Below are 25,671 nucleotides of genomic sequence, written 5' to 3' on the forward strand. Positions count from 1 at the left end.
CGCTTTCCTGTGGTTATAAGGATGTCAAAACTGCCAGCCTCTTCCTCTTACTCATCCCTGAGTCATCCCAGCCCCTCCCAAGGAGCTAACCGAGGCATATTCATCTTCATCTTGCCCAATTCTCCTGATTCAGGACATTCTGTATCTACCAATTAACTATCTACGGCCCAGAGAATAGTCCCAGCTGAGCTTTGCCACCTGGGGCATCATTTCCCAAGCGTGGTGCTCAAGGGAGCTTGCTGCCCTTGTCAACGTTAAAGTCCCCATCATTGTGACATGCTAGAGCAGCTATGAGCAGCAGGCTGGGTACCCTGAGGGCCACCCACAGCCGTGGAAGTGGTTATTTCTGTTTGTGTTAGAAGAGGACAGGGCTAGTGCAGAGAGAATCGCCTCTGAGAAAGAACGTTCTGTGAGCCTTTACTGTATGCCAGTGTGGAAGACTCTGTGGCCCTTATTTCATCTTCATTTGGTGAGGGTAGGACCTCCAGGCGTCCTATTGTACAGATGAGGAAAACAAGGCTCAGAGAAAGCGCATCACTAGCTCGCCAGGGAGGCACGCCCCAGCCAGGCTGGCACCGTCGGTCCCCGGGCCCTGCAGGGCAGGAGGCACAGATGACGTGGTGCTGGGCCCAGGTGGCTCATCACTGGTCTTCCTCCGTGCCAGTAAGCGCCCAGTGCTTCACAGGTGAAACAGTTCATGCTCATAGCACGTAGACACTGCTGTTAGCCCATTTCACAGATGGAGAAACAGAGGCACCGAGAGATGGAGGGACTTGCCTTAGGTGACAGAGCTAAGAGTTCTGGGACAGCCTTGTTTTTCTGCCCATCTTTATCTTACGAGGCTAGCTGTGTAACAGGAACTTTCTGGAAAGGTGGGCAGGGGAACAGTGAGGATGAGTCAGGTCACTGAGCTCTTGGAAGGTGGAAACACTCTTTCGTCACACTGGGAGCTGATTCTGGGTGTGATTCTGGCTCCCGAGGCCCTCTGGGAGTGAGGTGGAGGGTGGGTCAGGGGTCCCTGAGGAGTGGGGAATGCCGTCGGGCGCCCAGGAGGCTCAGCGCTGGTCCACCCCCAGGAAAGATGCTGATCCTGGGCTCCATGTTCCACCTGGCTGAGCCCGTGCTCACCATCGCCGCCGCCCTCAGCGTCCAGACGCCCTTCACCCGCAGCGCCCAGAGCAACCCCGAGTGCGCGGCGACGCGGCGGCCCCTGGAGAGTGACCAGGGTGACCCCTTCACACTCTTGAACGTCTTTAATACCTGGGTGCAGGTGAGCTCGGCAGTGCCCTTCCTCTGCCCCAGCCGCCTGGCTGTCGTTCTCACGGAGTCCGGGCTTTGCACCCCACCTCCACCCCAGGGAGGACCCCTGAGGCCACCGCGGACGGGGCCTGTCTGGGGAGAATCTCGAATCCACTTTTCATGGGACGAGCACATGCTGAGGGGAGCCTGGGGTCTCTAAGCACTGACTAAAGCCAGCACTGTCTGGCTTTTCAGATGCCTTAGGGGGTATCTGTGTGTTGAACACATGTTCCCTGACCAGGCCTGGTCCTGTCCTGAGCTGTGCTAGGGACCCGGTGATGACTAAACTTACCTGGCCCTGCCCTCCTGGACTCCCAGTCCAGCACAGAGAGGCAGATTGTCCCTGGTCAGTGACCACCCAGAATGGGCTGCAGTGGGGAGTCCAGGGGCCTCTGAGAGCCCCAGAGGGCTGTCTGACCCTGTGTAGTCTGGGAGGACTTCCTGTAGGAGGAGGCATTGGGCTGAGAAGAAGGAGAGCAGGTGTCGCTGAGGGAGGGCTCCCGCCAGCCTCACATCTTTCCAGTGGCTGGTGTTGCGGCTTGTCTGGGTGGTGGGTTGGCACCCCCCACCCCTTTCCTCAGCTGGTCAGGCCCTGACCTCCTGGGGTCTGGACCTCCACTCAGGTGAAATCTGAACGGGGCAGAAACTCACGCAAGTGGTGCCACCACCGGGGCATCGAGGAGCACCGGCTATACGAGATGGCCAACCTGCGGCGCCAGTTCAAGGTGAGGTCTGGGAGAAGGGGTGGGGGCTGGCCCCCCGGGGAAGGCAGCCAGGAACAGACTTGGGAGATGGGTGTGGGAGGAGGTAGAGGGAGAGTATGCGTGAACACTCTCCACAGCGTGGCATCTCTTCTTCTCTGACAGCATCGTCAGATCCCCTCCCCACACCCACCTCCCCCACCATCACATGGCTAGTGTGGGGTGGGGCCAGGGCAAAGAGGTGAAAATCGAGGAGGGCTTCCTGGAGGGGTGGACAAGGTCTGCCGTCACGAGTCACATCCTCACAAAAAACCTTGTTCTCAAGCTGGGGTGCTGAGGTGGCCACGCAGGCCGCGTGCTGGGAGGTGTGGAGCACGGGCTCTAGGGTGGGTGGGCTTTCGGGTGGGTGGGCTTCCCTAGTGGTGTTTGGAGGCACCATCAGGAGCGGGACACCTCAGCACTGAGTCTGAGCTCTGCCGCTTGCTAGCAGTTCAACCACGGGCAAGTTACTGGGCCTCTCAGGGCCTCAGCTTCTCCCTCAGAAAATGGGGAAGCAAAAAATAGCCCTACCTCCAGCATTCCTGTGAGGACTAAATGAGTTAAAACGTTGCAGATTTTCTTTATGTCTACTTTATTCATTTATTTGGGCTGTGCTGGGTCTTCCTTGCTGAGTGCGGGCTTTCTCTAGTTGCTGCGAGCGGGGCTGCTCTCTAGTTGCGGTGCTCGGGCCTCTCACTGCCGTGGCTTCACTTGTGCAGCACAGGCTCTCGGGTGGGTGGGCTTCAGGAGCTGTGGCGCTGGACTTAGTTACTCTGCAGCGTGTGGGATCTTCCCGGACCAGGGAGCGAGCTGATGTCCCCTGCATTGCTCCGTGGATTTGTAACCACTGGACCACCAGGGAAGCCCTGCAATTTTTATTGTTATTATTAAGATGCGGTTCTGCAGGTGGTTTGTGTCCTTAATATTCCATGGGCATCTTTCCCTTCGAGCACAAAAAAGCTCTGGTGCTGGCGAATTCTAGCCCCCTGTTGTGTGGCATGCCACGGAATGAAAATAAAACAGCCTCTGAGGTAGCCGTTCTCCTTGGCTGCAGACCTCAGTGCGCAGTCACCACCAAGGCCTCCCGTGCGTTAATGGGTCCCCACGTTCACACATCCCCTTCGTACTTGACATCATCTCTCAACGTCTCTGACTTTCTAAAGAGTGGTGGTTCAACCTTTGTTGGGCCCCAGATGCTGAGGAACAGGTAAGTGGGGGTGCTTTTCCTTCTCTCACTCTCTGTGTCCCATCAGATATCCTGTCTCTTCTCATTGGTTGGGGCTCAATGGGAAACAGAGGGTCAATCCAGTAGGGTCCCTGGGAGGCTGTTTCTGGAGGCGTGGGCAGGAGGTCTCTCAGGGGCGTTGGAATCACGGGGACGGTCCATGATTTCTAGATTCCACACCCCACTGCCCCCCACCCCCACCTCGGAGATTCTGATTCAGTCATTCTGGGTGGGGCGCAGGTCTTGGCATTTATTTTTTTAAGTAATTTTATTTATTTATTTATTTTTGACTGTGCAGGGTCTTCGTTGCCGCGTGGGCTTTTCTCCAGTTGTGGCGAGTGGGGGCTGCTCTCTAGTTGCGGCGCGCAGACCTCTCATTGTAGTGGCTTCTCTTGCTGCAGAGCACGGGATCTAGGGTGTGTGGGCTCAGTAACTGAGGCTCTCGGGCTCTAGAGCGCAGGCTCAGTAGTTGTGGTGCAGAGGCTCGCTCCGAGGCATGTGGGACCTTCCCAGACCAGGGATCGGACCTGAGTCGCTTGTTTTGGCAGCCGGGTTCTTTGCCACTGAGCCACCAGGGAAGCCCCAGTATTTGTGACAACTTTCCAGATGATCCCAGATGCTGCTGCTGCTACTGGCCAAAGTACCACACTCCGAGAAGCATTTTAGTGTAGGAACCTCATGGGGCTGGTGCAGGCCTGGAGGGGCAGGTGGGCATGTAACCAGAGCCCGGGGACAGCTGGGTGGAGAGGGTGTGTGACCTGAGCCCCCAGGGAGGACCCTGAATGGTAATGGTCACCCAGCCTGGTCTCCTCCCTCCTGTCCCTCGGCCTGGGTGTTCCGTTGGCCAGCAACGAAGACAGTTCTCTTTTCTAGAACAGTTACGTGCCCAGCACCATGTAAAGAGTTGTTGTCTTTGGTTCCCTGACCAGGGATTGAATTTGGGCCCTGGCAGTGAAAGTGCCAAGTCCTAGGACCACCAAGGAATTCCCAGAGAGTGGTTCTCATATAGCCCCTTTCAGCCCCAGCTGGGAGTTCCCAGGAGGGTCCCCGTTTGTCATTTGAGGACAATGGTGGCTCTAAGGGTGAGGTCACGTGCCAGCCAGCTGCAGGCCCCCAACAGGAAAGTGCATCTGGGCCCAGAGTGCACCTGACCGTGTCCCTCACTCGGGCTCTATCTGCCCCCAGGAGCTGTTGGAGAACCATGGGCTGCTGGCCGGGGCCCAGGCCCCGCAGCCGGGAGACAGCTATAGTCGGCTGCAGCAGCGGCGGGAGCGCCAGGCGCTCTACCAGCTGAAGCGCCGGCACGAGGAGGGCGTGGGGCGCAAGCGCAAAGTGCTGCGAGTCCAGGACGACCAGGACGGCTGGTCCAGCGACGAGGACCGGGGCGGCTCAGCCTCCCGGGGGGCCGGCGACAGCGTGGACATCCAGGTAGGGCGCCATGGGGCAGTCTGGGGCCTGGGGCGGTGGGGATGGTGTTTATCAGAGCGGGGACTCCTCATCTCAGTAGGTAGGTTTCCGTGGACAGGTGTCTTCCGGACCCCTGGGATCCCCAGATTCCAGTACCAGCCCCTTGGGCAGTGGGGAGGGCCTCAGGAACCCACCTCCCCCTGTGTTCCCCCCAGGACGTGAAGTTTAAGCTCCGGCACAATCTGGAGCAGCTGCACGCGGCCGCCAGCTCGGCCCAGGCCCTGACTCGGGACCAGATGGCCCTGCTCAAGCTGGTGCTCGGCCGGGGCCTCTACCCGCAGCTCGCCGTCCCCGACCCGTTCAACAGCAGCCGGAAGGACTCGGACCAAGTGTGTCTCCTCATCTGTGTCTTGTCATCTGTCATCCCTTCCCAGCGCCTGCTCTGTGCTGGGGTTACAGCAGTGACTGAGGCAGCCCTGGCTCTGTCCTTGTGGGGTGCAGTCTAATGATGGGGGCAGGGGAGAGACTCGTGCCCAGACAGTGACCCAGAGTGGGATGGGGACCCAGGAGCTGAGGGAACAGGGGGACCTGATCAGCATGGGAAGGAATCGGGGAGGGCTTCCTGGAGGAGGGAGTTTTGCGTTGAGATGAGGAGGAGGGAACCTGGCAGCAGGAAGAGCAGGTCTGAGCCTCCGTCCCCTGGCATCCGCCTTCTACTCCTCCAGATCTTCCACACCCAGACCAAGCAGGGCGTTGTGCTGCACCCCACCTGCGTCTTCACCAACAGCCCTGAGGTGCTGCACGCGCAGGAGCAGGCGGCCAGGGGCAGCGATGGGAGCCGAGGTACCAGGAGCCCAGGCGGGGCTGGGGAGAGGCCTGCCGCTGGGGGTGTGGGGGGCACAGTGATCTTGGGGTGCTGCTTGCCGTCGGGGATTACCCCCTCTCACCTCCCACACTCCACCTTCCCTGGCGCTGCTGACCTGAGGCTTGCAGGTCCCAAGAGCCACCCCTGGCTGGGTGGCCTTGGGCGCCCACCCCTCTCCCTGCCGAGCCTCGCCCTCCCCATGTGGTGCTGGCTGCCCGGAGCCCATCCCAAGGCCTGAGGTTTGCGCCATTAGAGCAGCGCCTTCCAGGAGAGGAGTCAAGGGAGCTCCGTGAACCTCGGGGCTTGGTCCTTCTCAGGGCGGGTGGGCCCCCAGCCCTAGTGTTCAGGCAGCTGCATTCGGTCTACCTTCCAGTGGGATCCAGGCCACAAGGTGGCCTCTGCTGAGGCTGCACTCAGGCCAGGCCGGTCTGCAGGGGGTGCCCTTCCCCGGGTGCAGGCTTCACACCTTCAGCGATGTGTGCTTTGTCTGAGCGCTGAAACACAACTCATCCTTCTCTTGTTTGTAAAGAGAGAAACACACTGCGTTAAAATGGCAAATACTAACCCCACAAGATAAAGTGTATGATTTTAAACACCAAAGATAGAATTTGAAATTTTCTCGCTAATCTTTTTCTTTGTAAAAAAAATGTATTTATTCTTTATGAAGGAGGATTGCTTTACAGTATCATGTTAGTTTCTGCCATACATCGACACGACATTTTTTTTTTAAATGTTTATTTATTTGTTTGACTGCACTGGGTCTTAGTTGAGGCATTCGAACTCTTAGTTGGGCCGTGTGAGATCCATTTCCCTGACCAGGGATCGAACCTGGGCCCCCTGTATTGGGAGCTCAGACTTTTAGCCACTGGACCACCAGGGAAGTCCCTCTAATCTTTAAGTTGTGTAAATTCCTAGTCAATTTATCCTCTTCCTATTACAGTAAGTCACCTGCATATGAACAAGTTCCGTTCCAAGAACATGTTCTTAAGTCCTGTTTGTTTATAGGTCTTAACACAGCTAGGACCCATTTAACACAATCAGTTATGTAGTACTGTAATAGGTTTATACTATGTTCTCATCTTTGAAAGTTTGCAACGTATGTTGCAAATGTTTGTATGTAGGGGACTTACTGTACATTGTTTTTCTTCTTTTTATTTATTTTTGGCTGTGCTGGGTCTTTGTTGCTGCACGGGCTTTTCTCTAGCTGTGGTGCGCAGGCTTCTCGTTGCGGCTCCCAGCCTCTAGAGTACAGGCTCAGCAGTTGTGGTGCATGGGCTTAGTAGCTCTGCGGACACGTGGGATCTTACTGGATCAGAGATCAAACCCATGTCTCCTGCCTTGGTAGGTGGATTGTTTACCCCTGAGCCACCAGAAAATCCCGTTTTTCTCCTTTTTGAAAACATTTGGGAAGTTCCAGGTATCTTTTAAGTAGAGAGACTGTGATGAACCCTCTGTGACCTTACCCAGCTGCAGCTGTCAGGATTTTCCATCCTTGTTTATTCTGTCTCCTTGATTTTTTCCCCTGTCTTTGCTGGAGCATGTTAAAGCAGGTCCCAGACATCTTACCAGTTAGTAATGATAATAAAAATCCTATTCATAAGGACTGTTATTTTGTATCACCACAGTACTGTCATCCATCAGCCCTAACAAAATTAGCAACAATTCTTAATATCACTGAATAGCCGAAATCACATTCAGCTTGGTGGAGTGTTTAAGAACATGCCACAGACATTTTATCCTTAGGCATGTTCTTTGTGTGGCTATTTGAATGGGGCTTCCCTGGTGGCTCAGATGGTAAAGAATCTACCTACAGTGCAGGAGACCTGGGTTTGATCCCTGGGTCGGGAAGATCCCCTGGAGAAGGGCATGGCTACCCACTCCAGTATTCTTGCCTGGGAAATCCCACAGACAGAGGAGCCTTGCGGGCAGCAGTCCATGGGGTCGCAAAGAGTCAGACACAACTGTAGTGACTAACACTTCGCTTCACTTGAATAGTGGGAGGGGGACAGACCGCCCCTGGGGGGATTGACGGGTGTGTGTGGGGGGTGGTGGGGTGGGGAGAGGATGCTGAGCTGTCCCCTTGACCCTCTCAGATGACAGGGACAAGATGAGCAGCAAGCACCAGCTTGTCACCTTCGTCTCCCTCCTGGAGACCAACAAACCATACCTGGTGAACTGTGTCCGCATTCCCGCTCTACAGGTGGGTCCCGTCCCAGCCTCCCCGCCTCCCTCCCAACTGCCGGGCGCCACGGCTGTGTTCCTCGGGGCAGGGGGCCCCCAGGGGTGGGGGTGGGCCTGGAGGAGCCATCTTCCCCCAGGCTGGCTGCTGTCTCCTTCTCCTGGTATCCATTCATTACTGGCCGAGCGCCTGCCTAGTGCCAGCGCTTGGGGAAGACACACAAGTCGGGACCCGGTCCCTGCGCCCCCGGAGCTCACATCTAGCTGGGAAGGGCGGGCAGTAGCATAAACGCAGTGCAGCACTGAATGATAAAGCAGAGCGCGAAAAGAACAGGGTAAAGGGACTGGGGAGGGCAGAAGTTCTAGCATGGAATTAGGCCATCTGGGTGGGCCTCATTGAGAAGGTGCAGTCAGCAAAGGCCTGAAGGTGGGAGGGCTGTAGGGCTCTCTGGGGGAAGAGCGACCTAGTCAGAGGGAAGAGCAAGTGCAAAGGCCCTGGAGCACCACGTGCAGGGTGTGAACAGGGAACAGCTGGAGCAGAGTCAGGGTCGGGGAGAGAGGCTGAGGTGAGGTCAGGGTGGCAGGTGAGACCAGATCTCCCTCCTCCCCACCACCAGAGGGTTCTGAGCAGAGCTGGATCAGGGACTGACATGGGGCAGAGTCCGCGAGCCCAGCGAGGAGCCGACTGCAATCACAGGACAGGAGCGGATGGTGGTGGGGACTGAGGATGGGCTGGGTGAATGGGGGGTGCGCAGGAGCCCACGCAGGCGGGCGCCGCTCTAAGATGCCTGTCCACTGCTTCCTGTCTGCTGCCCCCTCTCTTCCAGTCCCTCCTGCTGTTCAGCCGGTCCCTGGACACCAATGGTGACTGCTCCCGCCTGGTGGCCGATGGCTGGCTGGAGCTCCAGCTCGCAGACACTGAGAGTGCTGTCCGGCTCCTGGCGGCTTCCCTGCGGCTCCGGGCCCACTGGGAAAGCGCCCTGGACCGGCAGCTGGCCCACCAGGCCCGGCGGCGGCTGGAGGACGAAGAGGAGGAGGAGGAGGAGGAAGCCCCTGTCAACCACAAGGAGGTGGCGGCCCTGAGCAGGGAGCTGCTGCAGTTCATGACATCCAAGGTACCCGCCTACTGTGCACCTGCCCCTTTGGCTGGAGGGGCCGTCAGCCACAGGGATGAAGGCTCCGGAGGGCCCTGGCTTCCAGCTCATCGAGACACCCACATTTGGGGGTTTTCAAACCAGAGAAGTTGATGACAGGCTCAAGGTCACACAGCTGGTAAGGGTGAACCCAAGATTTGACCCCAGGAGCCACCCCCTTAACCCCTGCAGCCCTCATTCAACAGATGTGTATTAATACCTGCTGTATCTGGGGTGCTGCTGCTGCTGCTAAGTCACTTTAGTCGTGTCTGACTCTGTGCGACCCCATAAACGGCAGCCCACCAGGCTCCGCCGTCCCTGGGATTCTCCAGGCAAGAACACTGGAGTGGGTTGCCATTTTCTTCTCCAATGCAGGAAAGTGAAAAGTGAAAGTGAAGTCGATCAGTCATGTCTGACTCTTTGAGACCCCATGGACTGCAGCCCACCAGGCTCCTCCGTCCATGGGATTTTCCAGGCAAGAGCGCTGGAGTAGGGTGCCATTGCCTTCTCCACATCTGGGGTGCAGATTACCCCTTGGTAGCAGTTAAGGGCATGCGAGATATGAGAGAGAAGCTGTGAGGTACATGGAAGACAGACGGGAAGAATTGGACAGAGAGCATGCTTGGAACCGAACCCCCACTTCTTTATGTGGTGTGCGGGTTGAGAATTGCTTCTGATTCTACTGCACATGGATGTGGTGGGACCCAGAGGACTGGAGAAAGGGGAATGGGCTGACATGCCAGAGAAGGGGCAAGGTGGCCACACTTGAGGGTCAGACTTGAGGTCTGAATGTGTTCCCACAAGGGATGAGGAGGGAAGGGGCCTGGGGAGAGCAGGTAAGGGAGTGTTCTAGACAAGCCTTTGGTCATGAGTATCTTAAACCAGGGTGTGAGTGGCTTAAGCAATTGGCCTCCTTAACTGAAAAGTCCAGGGGTGTACTTCAGGCACAGCTGGATCCAGGTGCTCCCATTATGTCTACCTATCTCCTGTCTGCTGATAGAGTCTGTCTGCTCTATCTTCTGTCTCTCTTTGCTCAGGTTTCCTACAGCCTCCGGCGGCTCACAGGGCTGGAAGCCCAGAACCTCTATGTGGGACCCCAGACCATCACAGCTGCCCCCAGTCTCCCTGGCCTCTTTGGCAACTCTACCCCGTCCCCCCACCCCACCAAAGGGGGCTACGCAGTCACTGACTTCCTTACCTACAACTGCCTCACGGTGAGCACAGACGCGCACCTTGGCCCCTCGTCCTCCTGCCCCTGAGAGTGAGATTTTAGAGATTCCCCCTGGCACCCCCAACCACATTCCAGCTTAGTCCAGAGATGCAGTTTCAGAAAGGGCCTGCCAGCCCTGAGGGCTTCTGGGAAGGTCCCAGGCTGGTGGTGGGGAGTGGGGCAGGGAGCTAAGCCCTGACACAGCCCGCTGTCACAGAGCGACGCGGACCTGTACAGCGACTGTCTCCGCACTTTCTGGACCTGCCCGCACTGCGGCCTGCACATGCCCCTGACGCCCCTGGAGCGCATCGCCCATGAGAACACCTGCCCTGAGGCTCCGCAGGGCGGCCCCCCAGGTGAGGCTGGGGCGTGGCCCGGATGCCTGTGTCTGCCCAGCTGTCCGTCCAGCCTGGGGTTCTTTCCATGCATCTGGGTGTCCTCAACCCTCTGCCTGGCTGGTGGCTGGTGCCACGATGGGCTCTGTCACTGAGACCCAGAGCATGGGACACGGAGGGCCTGGAGCCACCTCATTCGCGTGTCTCTGTCTGTCTCTCTGGTCTCTGCTGCCGCCTCTCTGACCCGCCTCTGCTTTTCTGTCTCTCTGCCTGTTTCTTTTTCTCTGTTGTCCCCGAGCCGTCTCTGCCTCGGCCACATCCATCCTGTTGTAACCCAGAGGACGCCACAGTGGGCAGACCTGGGCAGAGTTGGCTCTGGTGCATCCCACGCCACACACACGCGCTCACGGGGAGATGGCTGCGGGGCCATGTGGTCCCACTCCAGGGCTCTCTCTGTCTCTTTCAGTCTCTGTGTCTCCACTTGTGTTTTTCTCTGTCTCTCTCACCCCGTGGGGACACAGAGTAAAGACTTGCCTCTGTGTGTGTGTATTAATCAGGGAAGGCTTCCCGGAGGAGGCAGAGCTGGAGTTCTGCAGAGGCCAGGAGAGAGCCTGAGCCACAGAGATTCCTGGAATTTGGGTGGGAATGAGAGCACGTAGTGGAGCACGGCCCCCAACCCCCTTCTCCTCTCCCCTAGGGGCTGAGGAAGCTGCCCCCGAGCCCCCCCAGAAGGCATCTGCTCTGCAGAAGCCTTACCACTGCGAGGCCTGCCAGAAGGACTTTCTGTTCACGCCCACGGAAATCCTGCGGCACCGGAGGCAGCACGTGTGAACCCAGCCCATCCCGGACCAGGGCCAAGGCCAGGACTGCCGCCCTCGCCCCCAGCCTAGGCTCGGAACTGTGATCTGGGCCCAGCCCCGAGGTGGAGGGAGCATAAATACGTGAATAAACTCTCACGGATGGACTTGGGTCTGAAAGCCTGCCCGTCCATAAAGTGCGCTTCCCAGGTGGTGCAGTGGTAAAGAACCCGCCTACCAATGCAAGAGATGCAGGAGAAGCGGGTTGGATCCCTGGGTCAGGAAGATCCCCTGGAGAAGGAAATGGCAACCCACGCCAGTATATTTGCCTGGAGAATCCCCATGGACAGAGGAGCCTGGCGGGCTACAGTCCGTGGGGTCACACAGATGTGACTGAGCACATGCGCACACACATCCAGGAATCAGCAACCGTCTCTGCTGGTCCTCCCCGTGGCCTGACTCTTATCCCTCCTGTTGCAGCGGCCACCTGATGTGTCCTGGGGTAGATCCCGGGAGTTGAGGCTGAGCAGGGACCTCAGACTCCAGGTCCAGGGTCTGATCACCCCTAGCAACTGCTCTCTCTGAGTCTGTCTCATGGCCTCTGCTTTCCCTCGAACTCAGAGACCCCGGCCTGGCGCATTTACGTGTGTGGCTTTGGGAGCTGGGTGAGGGGAGGTCAGTGTTCTGTGGGCCCACGGGCTGCCTGGTCACGGGGCCCATTCTGCTGTGCTGTCCGTGGGCAGTTCTCAGCCGTCCCCTCTGGCTCCCCGACCACGTCTCCCCACGGAAGTGAAAAGGAGATGGAATGCTGTGAACAACACTGCAAGTAAATTCTACGACTCAGTTTGAAATCTGGGTGATGGCAGGATGGATGTGGTCAAGACAGAGATCATCGTGGGGTAGAGGAAAGAACAAGAGACCCAGCAAGAAAGAAACAGAAACACAAACCACCTGAGCTCCAGAAGAAATAGATAAATGGCACAGTGCTGTGTATCTGTTGGGTTGGCAAAAAAATTCATTTGGGTTTTTCATAGCAGCCTACAGAAAAACTCGAATGCACTTTTTGGCCAACTTAATACTAAGGCAATTTAATCCGTAGTTAGAGACGCAGAGGACAGGCTTGGATGGGTTCACTGGTGACCTCCAGCAGACAGGGACTGAAGGCATGACACTCAACAGCGGCTTGTTCACAGTGTGGAGGAGGACGGCTCTGGGCCAGCACTGCCCTGATGTCAGAACCAGACCCAGAACCCCTTCCTCAAGCTTTGGCAGTTCAGTCAGCCACAGATAAAAAGAACAGTACTACATCGTGGCCAGGGGGCATTTACTCGAGCGAAACAAAGTCGATTTAACATTTGAAAGGCAGTTAATATGATTCAGGGGCTTCCCTGGTGGCTCAGACGGTAAAGCGTCTACCCGCAATGTGGGAGACCCTGGTTCGATTCCTGGGTCGGGAAGATCCCCTGGAGAAGGAAATGGCAATCCACTCCAGCACTCTTGCCTGGAAAATCCCATGGAAGGAGGAGCCTGATAGGCTACAGTCCATGGGGTCGCAAAGAGTCGGACACGACTGAGTGACTTCACTTTCACTTAATGATTCACCCCATTAAAAACAGAAAAGGCATTTGACAGATTTCAACACCTCGTGGCCTTGGATAAAGCCCCTAACTTCTCTGTTCCAGCGTTCTTTTCTCTCTGACAAATGAATGCAGCCAAACTATTTTTCTCAGAAGGTTCCTTTTGATACAGAAGTCCTGGACTTAAGTTTAATAAATAAATATAAAAATAAAATTTAATAATTAGAATCATTAATAATATAATAAAAATTAAAGTGCAAGTAATAAAGTGGTAATTGAACTAAGTCAAAATTAGAAAACTGCCCTACAAAAGATACTAAGAAAAATAACAAAAAATGCAAAGGCAAGTGTAGACTTGGAGAAAATACTATATATATATGACAGATATGTCATATAATTGTACATATTACATAAATATAGAAACTATGTTATACAAAAAATTCAAATCAATAAGACAACTGCTTTATAAGTGGCAAATACTGAATATAAACCCCCAAAAATAGAAAAACATGGTTAATAAGCCCATGAAAAAAGACTTGCCATCATTAGCTGTCAGGGAAATGCAATTAAAACCGCAATAAATATCTCAATAACGCTCATTAGAATGGCTAACGTAAAAAACCCAGTGCTAAGTCCGTATGTGGCACAAGCAGAGTTGCCATATGTTGCTGGTGGGAGCGTTAATTGGTAAAATGACTGGGAAAAAAATTCAAGAATCTCCTAAAATTGAACCTGGGCACGTCCTCTATGACCCGGCAGTTCCACTTGTAAACACACACTCCGCAGAAGCGCACAAGTATGTTGTGTGTTGGCAATAGCACTATTTGTAACTGGAACCCCGCCAAATGCTTCTCGACAAAAGAATAGTTAAGCAAATTCTTACAACAGAAGGGCCTAAACCACAGCTCCATGCAACCTAATGGGGGTTGGGGACGGGGCGGGGCAGCACCAACCAGGCTGCTGGAGGGGGCGCTCAAGGTTTGTTTCTTGGTCTGGGTGCTGGTGGCACAGGTAGGTTTCATTTGCTGGGAAGATTCACCAAGCCAAAGATCCATGCACTTTGCCGTATATCATGCTTCAAGAGCAGATTTTTAAAGGTTGGTGAATGAATGCCTATCAACTTTGCATTTTGAAAGATCCTGCTACAGTGAAGTTGTACAAATTCCCCTCAAAGAAGATGAAAGCACCCATTTCCCTAACAGCCTCGCCAGCACTTAATCCGGCTCAGTCTGGGTCACCTATCAGAATAGACATGTTTCCCTGGGCAACTAATGGATAGTAAGAGCCTCTGGAACTGTTAAGGAAGGCCATAGAATTCACCGTTGAGGAGCTGTGACCCCATTCTGATAGATGCTCTTACAGCCATCTCTGGTAGAGTTTCCTCCCTTCTTTCACATATTTTAAAATCTTGTAGAATGTATTTTATTTTAATTTTTGGTTGGACCGGGTCTTCCTTGCTGTGCAGTCTCTCTAGTAAGAGCAGGGGCTCCTCTTCATTGCATTGTGCCTGCTTCTCATTGCCACGGCTTCTCTTATTGCAGAGAACGGACTCCAGAGCTCAGGCTCAGTAGCTGTGACCCACAGGTTTAGTTTCTCTGTGGCATGTGGAATCTTCCCAGACCAGGGGTCAACACACGTCCCCTGCATTGGCAGGCAGATTCTTATCCACTGCGCCACCAGGGAAATCCCTATTTCTCTAGTTTCAATACCTTGAGTTGGGAAGTCATTTTCAGGGGCCATAACAGAAAAGGGATAGAGACAATAAAGGAAATGTTTTGAGGGGGTAAAGTCATCATAAAGCCAAAAGACAAGCAGCAGACTGGGAGAGGTGTTTGTAACATCTATGATGAATTGAAGCTTAAGGTCTAGAATATATAAAGAGCTGCTACAAACCAATAAGAAAATGACAAAGAACCTAGGAAGGACAGAGTCAAAAGATTTGAGTCCACACAGAAGAGGAAATAGAAATGGCCCAGAACAGTGTACAAAGATGCTAAGATTCACTCGCAATTAGGGAAAATAAGAATGATTAATTCAGTACAGCCTGTTTGGAAGGACGTTCGAGAGAATCTATCAAATGACATGTAAAAATGCCCCTTTCCTTGGACTAGTGATTCCACCTCCAGGAAGTTATCCTATAGATACACTTATGTCTGGAAATGACATATGGTCAAGGATATTCATGCCAGCTTTATTTGTAGGAGCAAAAGATGGGAACCAGCTTAAATGTCTCTCCATATGAAACTGCTTAAATATTAATAAAACCCACCCAATGTAATGGACCACTATGCAGACATGCCGAACAAAAGCAGGCTTTGTACTGACACAAAAAATATCTCTAAGTTATACTAAGTGAAAGCGAGCAAGTTACAGAACCGTGTGTCAGATGATCCCATTTTTTGAAAAATGGAAACATTTTGTGTGCGTGCGTGCGTGCGTAGTCATGTCCAACTGTTTGCGACCCCATGGCCTGCCAGGCTATGGTATTCATGGGATTCTCCAAACAAGAATACTGGAGCAGGTTGCCATTTCTTCCTCCAGGGGATCTTCTCAACCCAGGCATCGAACCCACATCTATTACGTCTCCTACGTTGGTAGGCCGATTCTTTACCCCGAGCCACCCACCCACCCGGGAAGCCCTTTGCATACGCAGAAGCCCTTTGTTTGCATTTGCTCACGTAACTGAATAGCATTACACACCAGCTGTAACAGATTCACAGCAAACTTAACTAATGGTCATCTCTGCAAAGGGGAGGGAGGGAGAGGAGGGGTGGGGAGGCAAGAAAGAGAGGTTTTCTTTTTAAATGTATTGAGGTCCAGTTTACATACAATAAAATGTCAGTTCATTTTGGCAAACACACCTGTGTAACCACCATCCCAATCAAGACAGAACATTTTCAACACTCCAGAAAGTTCCATGGTTCCTGCCTCTTATGGTCAGTGTCTCACGCCAACCTCAGCCCCAGGCTGATCTTTTCTCTGTCACCATTTATTAGATTTCTCTTTTCTAGAATTTCACATAAATGGAGTCATACAGCATGTCCTTTTTGTGGTATTCCATTGTCTGAATATGCCACAGCCTCTTCATTCTCTAAATGTTCGGGTTATTTCCAGTGGGGAGGTACTATTTATGAAATAAAGTTGCTATGAATGTTCACATGTAAGGTTTCATGTGGACCTGTTTTCATTTCCCTTGGGTAAACACTTAATGACCGGAATTGCTGCCTTAAGTAATTGCTACACTGAAGGTGAGTTATGTTTATGTTTAAAAGAAACCGCTAAACAGTGTTCCAAGTGGTTCATCCATTTACCTTCCCTCTCACAGTATGAGTGTTCCAGTAGATCCACATCGTGGTTTTTAATTTGCATTTCTGTTCCCTGATGACAAATGATGACGTGGGGCATCTTTTCATGTTGGATATTTGGATCATCTCTTTTGTGTAGCACCCATTTATATGTTAGATCTATTTTCTGTTGGGTTGTCTTTTTTCTCCCTCATTTGCAGAGGTTCTTTAGATAGTCTGGATACAAATGCGTGTTGAATGTCTGTACTCCCAGTGTCTTTTTATTTGTGGTTTGCCTTTCTATTTTAACGATGTCTGTTGAAGAGCAGAAGTTATTCGTCTTAACATACTTCAGTTTGTCCAATCTTCCTGTACAATTAGTGTTTCTGTGTCCTGTTAAAGATATCCCACAACTATTTACTGAGCACGTATTATGTCCCGGGCTGGAGAAGGAAATGGCAACCCACTCTGGTGTTCTTGCCTGGAGAATCCCGTGGACAGGGGAGCCTGGTAGGCTGCCGTCTATGGGGTAGCACAGAGTCGGACACGACTGAAGTGACTTAGCAGGAGCAGCAGCAGCAACTGCTCTAGCAATCTGGACGGGAAGTCTAAACTTGGCTCTTAGGAAGCTTTCCGCCGCAAACACTTGCACGCATGCGCAGACTGCGTGACGTGGTTCTGTTCTACTTGCTTCGGCTATTTCTCTAGAGGGGACTTTACTGTGATGCTAGTGCCATCCGAGGCCTCAGGACCCTTGTTCAGACCTTTTTCAAGATCCTGCATCTTATGCTTTGGTAGTTCTATATTTTTCCAAAATAGGGCGCCCCAAATCGTATGAACCTCAGGCCCCATAAAACCTGGATCTACCTCATTATGACAGAAAATTCGAAGCCACAAAGACTCTCATCAGTTGAGTGATGGCTGAGTAAATTTCGCCCTGGAGCTCTCCTTGGTTGTAGAAAAAGCAAAGTCTCCACTCAGGGTAGACTCATGGACTCAACATGGACTAGGGGACTCACCTGGTGGTCCAGTGGCTAAGACTCAGAGCTCCCAATGCAGGGGCCCTGGGTTCGATCCCTGGTCAGGGAACTAGGTCCCACGTGCAACAAACAATTATGAATTTGCATACCACAACTAAAGATCCCACGTGCCACAACTAATACTCGGTGGCACTAATACTAGCCAAAGTAAAGAAATAAAAATAAGTATTAAAAAAAAGAAAATGGACTCAGGAGCCAGATGATCTAGATTCAAATCCTAGCCCTGCTACATACTTGCTGTGCAACCTTGGACAGGTTACCCAACCTCTCTGGGCATCAGCTGTTCCATCTGCATAATGGAGGGTAATGAGAATATCTTTCTTGCTGGATTGTTTCAAAGATTAAGTGCATCTGAAAAGATTACGTGAATCCATATATGTTATATAAAACGCTTAGAACAGGACCTGGCACATAGTTAGCATTATTTGGGTGTTTGCAATCACACCAAAGTGCATGCAACTTCACCTGGAAATTGGAGAGAAATACAGATGGTTCAAAGAGCTTCCCAGGTGTCCCTAGTGGTAAAGAACCCACCTGCCAATGCAGGAGACGTAAGAGACACTGATTTGATCCCTGGGTTGGGAAGATCTCTGGAGGAGGGCATGGCCACCCACTCCAGTGTTCTCGCCTGGAGAATCCCATGGACAGAGGAGCCTGGTGGGCTACAGTCCATGGGGTCACAAAGATTTGGACATGACTGAAACGACTTAGCATGCATGCTTGGGCACAGATGGTTCAAAGGAGAGGACATTCTGCAATCGGTGCTCAAGACTTCTGACAAATGCTCTTAACTTTTGACCCAGTGCTTGTACTCTTGGGAATGTACCCTAAGGAAATGGCCAGGAGTTTGGGGAAAAGCATAAGAAAGAGGCAAGTGCAAGGCAGGTCCATCAGAGCGCTGTATAGGACAGAGGGAATCATGGTCATGGTCGCGGGGGAGGGAGGCCTCTGTGTCCACTAACCCAGGGGTCAGACGCACCTGTAGTAACTGGAGTGTGTCTGTGTTTGGATGCTTTGTGCAGAAAGCATATAGGCTCTGCCTCCATTCACGATGGGACTCATCGAACTGACCTCATGCTCAAAGCCTCTTGGGTGTGGCATTCCAGAGGACTTTTTTCCCCTTCTTATCACTTTTTCCAGCTTTTCTAAATTTTATATAATGGAGAAAACTTAAAAAAAAAAGAATTTCTGCAAAAAAAGAATATGCAAAGATGTTTGCTATTATGCTATTGGAAGAAAAAAAGACCAGAAACAGCCCAGAAGTGGAATAGGAAATAGGCTTTTAAACAATCATTAGAATGGCACACCAAACAAAGCGATATTTCACAGCTTCCAGCAAATTTAATTTAGAAAGAATTTAGAATGACCTGGAGAAATACTCATGATTAGCTACAGAGAAGAATTAAATGAAGAGGACACACGATGACACCCAGTAAAACCCTTGGGCTCACATAGAAGACTCCCAACATGTCCTCTTCTCCCAGGGTCCCCCCTACACACACACACACACACACACACACACTCACAACTGCTTTGGCCAAGGTCAGTGGTGACCTCAGTGGTTAGTCTTTGGTCTTCATCTAGGTTGTCCTCATCTTAATAATAATCAGCAGCCAATGGCTCACTCCTTTTTTCCCAGGACTAACCTCCTTTTCGGAGAAGGCAATGGCACCCCACTCCAGTACTCTTGCCTGGAAAATCCATGGAGGAGGAGCCTGGTGGGCTGCAGTCCATGAGGTTGCTAAAAGTTGGACATGACTGAGTGACTTCATTTTCACTTTTCACTTTCATGCATTGGAGAAGGAAATGGCAACCCACTCCAGTGTTCTTGCCTGGAGAATCCCAGGGACGGGGGAGCCTGGTGGGCTGCTGTCCATGGGGTCGCACAGAGTCGGACACGACTGAAGCGACTTGGCAGCAGCAGTAGCAGCAACCTCCTTTTCCCACCCCCAATGCCAAAGCAAACATCTTCTATAGGATCAAGTGCGTTCTGCCATTTCCCTGCCTGCCACTAGCCAAGGGTTCAGCACTTTATCTTCAGGTGCCATGTAGAAATTGGGTGGTGCTCTCACTTCTAAAAAGTCTGGCCCTGGGACTTCCCTGGTGGTACAGTAGTGAACACTCCACACTCCCAGCACAGGGGACCTGGGCTCAATCCCTGATTGGGGAGCTAGATCGCACATGCTGCAATTAGACAAGGCTGTGCATCACAAAAAAAAGATTGGCCCTATTTCCCCAGATCCTTTCCCCACGTCCCTGCCCTGGCCTATCACCCCCGAAACCCACAGGAGAAGCATGTCCTTGCCCAACTTCTGCTGATTTGCTGGCAATCTTTGGCATTTCTTGGCTTGTATCTACACCACTGCAGTCCTCCGTCTTCACGTGACTGTCTTTTCCTTCTGGAGTGTCTGTCCGTGTCCAAATGTTCCCTTTTAATAAGCAACATTTTTATAAGGAACATATTAACAGTCATGTTGGATTAAGGCCCACCCCCCATGACCTCATCTGAACTTGACCATCTGCTAAGACTCTCTTTCTAAATGAGGTCACGTTCACAGGTGAGGATTTCAGTGTATCTCTTTGGGGGACAGAATTCCACTCATAACACCCCCCAGTCCACTTTCCACGTGGCAGTCTGAGGGGCAAAGCGCAAACCCAATTCTGTGCTTTCTCCGCTCTACATTCTTCCAAGACAATGGCATATTATCAGCCATGAGCCGGAGGAACCTTGAAAATACTATGCTGAGTGAAAGAAGGGAGACTCAAAAGCCTTCATGTAGTATAATTTCATGCATAATCAAAAGATTCACATTTATTATATTTTGCTTAATAAGAAATGTCCAGAACAGGCAAATCCATAGAGTCAGAGAAGGGATCGGTGGTTGACTGGGACTGGGCGTTGGGATGGGGAATCAAAAGTGAGTGCTAAGTGGTTGAGAGTTTATTTAGGGAGTGATGAAAATGTTCTAGAATCGACTGTGGTGAGGGAAGCACAACTCTATGAAGACACCAAAGGCACTGAACTATACACTTTCAATCGGTGAATTTTATAGCATGTGAATTATATCTCATTAAAGCCACCCAGGTGGCGCTAGTGGTAAAGAACCCGCCTGCCAATGCAGGAGACATAAGAAACGTGGATTCGAGCCCTGGGTCGGAGAGATCCCCTGGAAAAGGGCATGGCAATCCACTCTGGTATTCTTGCCTGGAGAATCCCATGGACAGAGGAGCCTGGTGGGCTACAGTTCGTAGGGTCGCAAAGAGTCGGACACGATTGAAGCGACTTAGCAGGCACAAGTCTGCTATCTTTCTGGCTCCCCAGCGCCCTCTGGAGGAAGCCCGGGCTCATTGCCTGGTCCTACATTCTAGTGCGTTCGCGCAGGACGACCCCACACTGCTGTGGACACGAAACTCACAAGAGGCTACAAAGCCACGCACAGAGAGAGATTGCTGTGTACAAGGAGGTCCCCAGTTATAAAGACTCGCTTGGCCACAGGATCCCACCCAGACACATCCCCAGACACAGCTATGGACCATACCAGGTAGCCCCGTGGCCTCGTCCACCATCCCAGTCAGACACCAAGGTGGGCATTCTGCCAGCTGTTGAGAATGTGTATCTCAATTGTGCATTCCAGAATCGGGCAAGTTATCACACGATGGGTTTGGGGATGCCCTGGGCCATGGTTAGACACATCTGAGCAGAATAAAAACTGATCACCTGAAATCCATGAGGCCCCTCTGACTGATGGCCACGGTGACATTTGAGGTCTTCAGAAATCAGCGTTAGCTCAGATACCAGTGTCTGGAAGTCCCTGAAGGTCTGATTATTTATTTTCCCCCAATGCACAGTGACCCTGGTCAAAGGCTGTAAGTCCCTTTTGGGAAAACTGGTAAAAAGATTCACAGTATGAATTTGGGTCAGAGTACTGGGGTCCTTCCTTGAGGGGTCCTGGTCTCTCCTCATTCAAGGAGTCCTGTATCTGTGACCTGGGGATTGATAGAGGAACTGTGATTATCCGGTTTTAGGATTCAGGTTTGACTTTGTTTCACTAGACCCAGAACTCTTCCACGCATACAGACCAAGTAAGAACTTAGTGGACAGGATATCTATTTTCCCCTTAAGAGTGTCAAAATCAACTACCAAGGCCTCTTCTGATTGCTGTTTGCGGGGCTGTCCCTCGTGGTGGCCACGCCCACACGCGGTGGTCACGCCCACCTGGCCTTCGGCTGCTCGGTGCCACGTCTTGGTCCCAGCCTCCCGGATCCGATGATTTCCCACTGCATTTAAGTTGCCCAGTTCAGGGGTGGCCACCATGAGGTCTGGTCTGCAGAGAAGAGCTGCGGTGGGGACACAGCCAAGGCTATGGACACACGCAAGGTGGTCCCCAGTTACAAAGACCCATCGTGCCCCACAGTCCACCCAGAGGCTCGTAGTTATGGACACACGCTCACACGGAGGCATACAACCTATATCTAGGGACGGCGTGACAGCCACAGCCATCACGCAGCCCTTCATCAATGACATACATCCCTTTCAGGAACAGGCTCGGCGGCGGACGCAGTCCTGGTGGCAGCCACTACACCAGCAGCCACGCACACACACACACACACACACCACCACCCGGACCTACTACCACCCGGCATGCAGGCCACGCCGTAGACCCGTTAGAGTCCCCACCTCCCTGGGCCGGCCCACTCAGCAACACCCACCCACTGCACAGCCTGCCCCAGAAAGCAGTTCAGCTGGTTCCTCACCCCAGGCAGTGGGGGAGGTATTTTTAGTTACAATTAACCTTCCGTCCAATTTCTCTTCTCCCCCATGGCACATTCAATTGGTTTAATTAGAGAGGATTAAATGAAAGGTATTTCCAGTCGGCGCTGGAAAAGGTGGGGGAGGGGAGAGAGGAGCGTCCTCTCCCCCACTTGCCAACCCCCAAGCTGCCCCCTCGCCAGCCAGGCCAGGTCACAACAGTGTGAGAGCTTCCCCTCGGAGTTGCTGTCAGCTTGGCCCAGCCCTGTCCCCTCCCTCTAATCCTCCCGTGTGTGTGTGTGTGTGTGTGTGTGTGTGTGTGTGTGTGTTCAGACACGACTTCCCAGACTCTTGGCGATCCTATGGGCCCGGCTCCTCTGTTCATGGGATTCTTCAGCCAATACTACTAGAGTGTGTAGCCATTTCCTTCTCCAGGGAATCTTCCTGACCCAGGGATCAAACCCAAGTCTCCTGCATTGCAGGCAGAGTCTTTACCATCTGAGTCACCAGGGAAGCCACTGGAAGTCCTTCTTGCTGTCTAGCTCACATCCATCCCATTTCAGTCCCCGAAAGTTTGGGGAGAGACAAACTCTAATCACAGTCACTGGAACAATATCTGACTCAGAAAGCAGTTTGTGGTAGGCCCTTTAAAAATCATGGATTCTTAGAATTAGTATTTTTTTTTTTTTTAATGAGAGGCAGTGAAGCAAGTGGTTAATGCACAGGCTTCTGAGCTGCCAGACTATGCTGGTTAGAACGGCAACCTCCACTCTCCAGCTCTGTGACTCCGGGTGAACGATTTCACCTCTCTGGGCCTCAGTTTCTTCATCTGGGAAATGGGGTCAGTGATCACACCTCCTCCTGGGGTTTAGTGTAAGAGTTTACTGAGTTGGTAGATATAAATCTCCTAGAACAGTCTTTGGTTGTTTTAGTCGCTCATTCATGTTCTTTGGAAGGAATGATGCTAAAGCTGAAACTCCAGTACTTTGGCCTGATGCTGGGAGGGATTGGGGGCAAGAGGAGAAGGGGATGACAGAGGATGAGATGGCTGGATGGCATCACTGACTCGATGGACATGAGTCTGAGTGAACTCCGGGAGTTGGTGGTGGACAGGGAGGCCTGGCGTGCTACAATTCATGGGGTCGCAAAGAGTCGGACACGACTGAGCGACTGAACTGCACTGAACTGACATGTCCAATTCTTTGTGACCGCATGGACTGTAGCCCTCCAGGCTTCTCTGTCCATGGGATTTCCCAGGCAAGAATACTGGAGTGGGTTGCCATTTCCTTCTCCAAGGGATCTTCCCAACCCAGGGATCAAACCTGCATCTCCTACATTGCAAGCAGTTCCAGGTAAATAAATGAATGAAAGAAGCGTTGGCACTCCACATCCCTACCCTGCTCTGCTTCTTAAGACACCCTCAGCTTCTAACAGACTAAATGATGTGTTCATCATGGGTCTTCCCCACTAGGATGTCGACCTCCGCCCCAGGGCAGGGTCTCTGCCTTGTTCACTGATGAGCAGAGGGTGAGTGCCCAGGATATGCCTGCGGCCAGGAGGAATGAATGATGAGGAAAAGCAGCTCTCAGAACTACAGAATTGCTTTCTCTGCTCTCTACCTGTTTCCCAGGTACCTGCTGGGTGTAAGGTGCTGTCTGATGCTCCAGGTCACTGCAGTGACGGAGAAAAACAAGCTCCTGCCTTCCAGAAGGGCTGAGATTCCAGCCAATAAGTGTTAGTCATGCAGTCGTCAATGACTCTTTATGACCCCATAGATTGTAGCTGGCCAGGTTCTTCTGTCCATGGGATTCTCCAGGCAAGAATACTGGGGTGGGTTGCCATTCCCTTCTCCAGGGGGTCTTCCTGACCCAGGGATTGAACCCAGGTCTCCTGCATTGCAAGCAGATTCTTTACCATCTGAGCCACCAGGGAAGCCCCCAAGGAGATGGGCAAATAGGTGATGGAGAGAGTTCCAGGGAGGGGCTGACAGTGGTCAGGGAAGGAGCTGGTGAGAGAGAGTGGTGAACGGAAGGGGATCCTTTGCTTTGGCTGTTCCTGTGTCTTCACAGAGCTGACCTGTGAGCCAGGAGGGTGTCCCAGGCACAGGGAAGAGCCAGGACAGATGCCCCGAAGGGGGACGGAGTTGGTCATTTACCACAAACAAGGTCCAGACCTAAGCATCTTAGAATCCACACTGGCGTCTTGGGAACAAATGCAGGACCATCTGACCCCAGAATCAATAGCAACTGATGTTCAGATGAAGTGGGCTCCCAGGTGGCGCTAGTGGAAGAACCTGCCTGCCAATGCAGGAGGTATAAGAGATGCAGGTTTGATCCCTGGGTCAGGAAGATCCCCTGGAGCAGCGCATGGCAACCCACTCCAGTATTCTTGCCTGGAGAAGCCCACGGACAGGGAGCCTGGAGGGCTACAGTCTATAGCATTGCAAGAGTTGGACACGACTGAAGCACGTTTGGATGGGGCACGTTTGACCCATGACCACCTCATCCAGGGCCGAGTGGCTCTCCCTGGAGCTGGGCAGCGAGTGGGCAGAAGACATCTGCTGAGCGAATGAATGAATGAATGAACAAAGTCTTAGGATTTGGGTCTCCTGGGTCATGAAATCAGGCCCGGGAACTCTGCCAGGCCCCTTCACACCAGTCATCTCAGGCCTAACGCAGCCTTGGACAGAGAAGACCCGGGGCCCCAAGCCTCAGTTTCCTTGTTTGCACAGTGCAGCTTCTTAGGAGATGTGTGTGTGTGTGGGTGGGGGGTGGGGGTGGGGAGGCGGCGCTTGAAGGAGGCGGTGAGGGTCTCGACATGTCTCCAAGCCTGTCTGAGATGTCCGAGTGTGTGTTGCATGGCTGGTAAGTATCAGAGTGGGGATTTGAACTCAGAAATGGTGGGCTGGAGTCTGGATTCGTGACCTCCCTGCTGTCTGGCTGTTTCCGAGGAGAGTTCTGGGCAAGTCTGCTTCTGGAACTTTACCTGGGTCACCAGCGAAGCCTCCTGCTTGACTGTGTGTGTGTCAGCCTCTGCCCCAGTCCTGTGGGCACGCTGCACACGGGTGTGACATGCTGGGAGTCTGGGAGAGTGCGAACACTGGTGTGTGTGAGCACAAGTGTGAACGAACTTGCGTGTGTGTGAGTGGGAGCTTTGTGGTGTGAGTGTGCGTGTAAAAACCCATATGTAGGTGGCTGATCTGTGGCTGTTCCTTGAGCTCCCCAGCACACATGTGTGTGTGTTTCCACATCTCTCTGCATGTTTCCGAATGTACTCGACCCCCAAGGCGGTGGGTGAGCAGGCAGATGCCCCTCCTCCTAGGGAGACAGGTCATCGAAACACAGAAAGAAAGGAGGCAGAGGGCTCAGAGCAGGGGCTTGGGGTGGGGAGACAGAAAGTGAAAAAGATGGAGACAGAGCAAAACAGAGTGTGAGGAACAGAGCTAGTGTGGCGCCCGCCTCGTCTGTCTTCTCTGGGGAGGCAGCTCTGATAAGCCGAGAGCACCAGCTGGCTCAGTCTGCCGGTCAGCAGACTGAGTCTCTTCAGTGACAAATAACAGCCTCTGCCTTTGGTGAGCATAGACCACCTGCCAGGTGCCCTTCTGAGCACTTCCCTCGGGAAATCTCCATGAACCAGCACAGCCATCCTATCAGGCAGATAACTGCACTCCCACTCCGGGTGTGGACACTGAGACCCAGCAAGGTGATGCCACCTGCTCTATGCACCACAGCCATTATGTTGCAAAGGCAGGATCTGAACCCACATTGGTCAGCACTGCTCTCAATGGGCAAGGCTCTTCACCTCCCAGGCTGTTCATCTCCCAAGGGGCAG

The 25,671-nt window shown here is 52.6% G+C and overlaps 1 protein-coding gene across 7 annotated transcripts in view; it reads left to right on the plus strand.

The window, feature by feature from the left end:
• The window catches only part of DHX34 (DExH-box helicase 34), a 28,493-nt gene extending 15,513 nt beyond the window's left edge, over positions 1-12,980 (plus strand). For 2 of the 7 annotated variants that reach the window (XM_086353315.1, XM_086353316.1), the window contains exons 8-17: positions 1,077-1,270; positions 1,923-2,024; positions 4,450-4,692; positions 4,887-5,060; positions 5,397-5,514; positions 7,630-7,736; positions 8,542-8,829; positions 9,885-10,061; positions 10,275-10,413; positions 11,090-12,980. In XM_086353315.1, coding sequence (XP_086209441.1) covers positions 1,077-1,270; positions 1,923-2,024; positions 4,450-4,692; positions 4,887-5,060; positions 5,397-5,514; positions 7,630-7,736; positions 8,542-8,829; positions 9,885-10,061; positions 10,275-10,413; positions 11,090-11,223 — 1,676 coding nt within the window. In that variant the 3' untranslated portion in view covers positions 11,224-12,980. Of the gene's footprint in view, positions 1-1,076; positions 1,271-1,922; positions 2,025-3,093; positions 3,330-3,562; positions 3,681-4,449; positions 4,693-4,886; positions 5,061-5,396; positions 5,515-7,629; positions 7,737-8,541; positions 8,987-9,884; positions 10,062-10,274; positions 10,414-11,089 lie in introns of those variants that run through there. The other 5 variants (XR_015146225.1, XM_086353317.1, XR_015146226.1 and 2 more) reach the window with 5 other exon arrangements.
• Positions 12,981-25,671: the final 12,691 nt, after the last annotated feature.

This window comes from Bos grunniens, chromosome 18 (assembly GCF_055505025.1).
Source record: "Bos grunniens cultivar Pamir isolate PY7600 chromosome 18, Bosgru_T2T1.0, whole genome shotgun sequence".
Classification (NCBI taxonomy): Eukaryota; Metazoa; Chordata; class Mammalia; order Artiodactyla; family Bovidae; genus Bos; species Bos grunniens.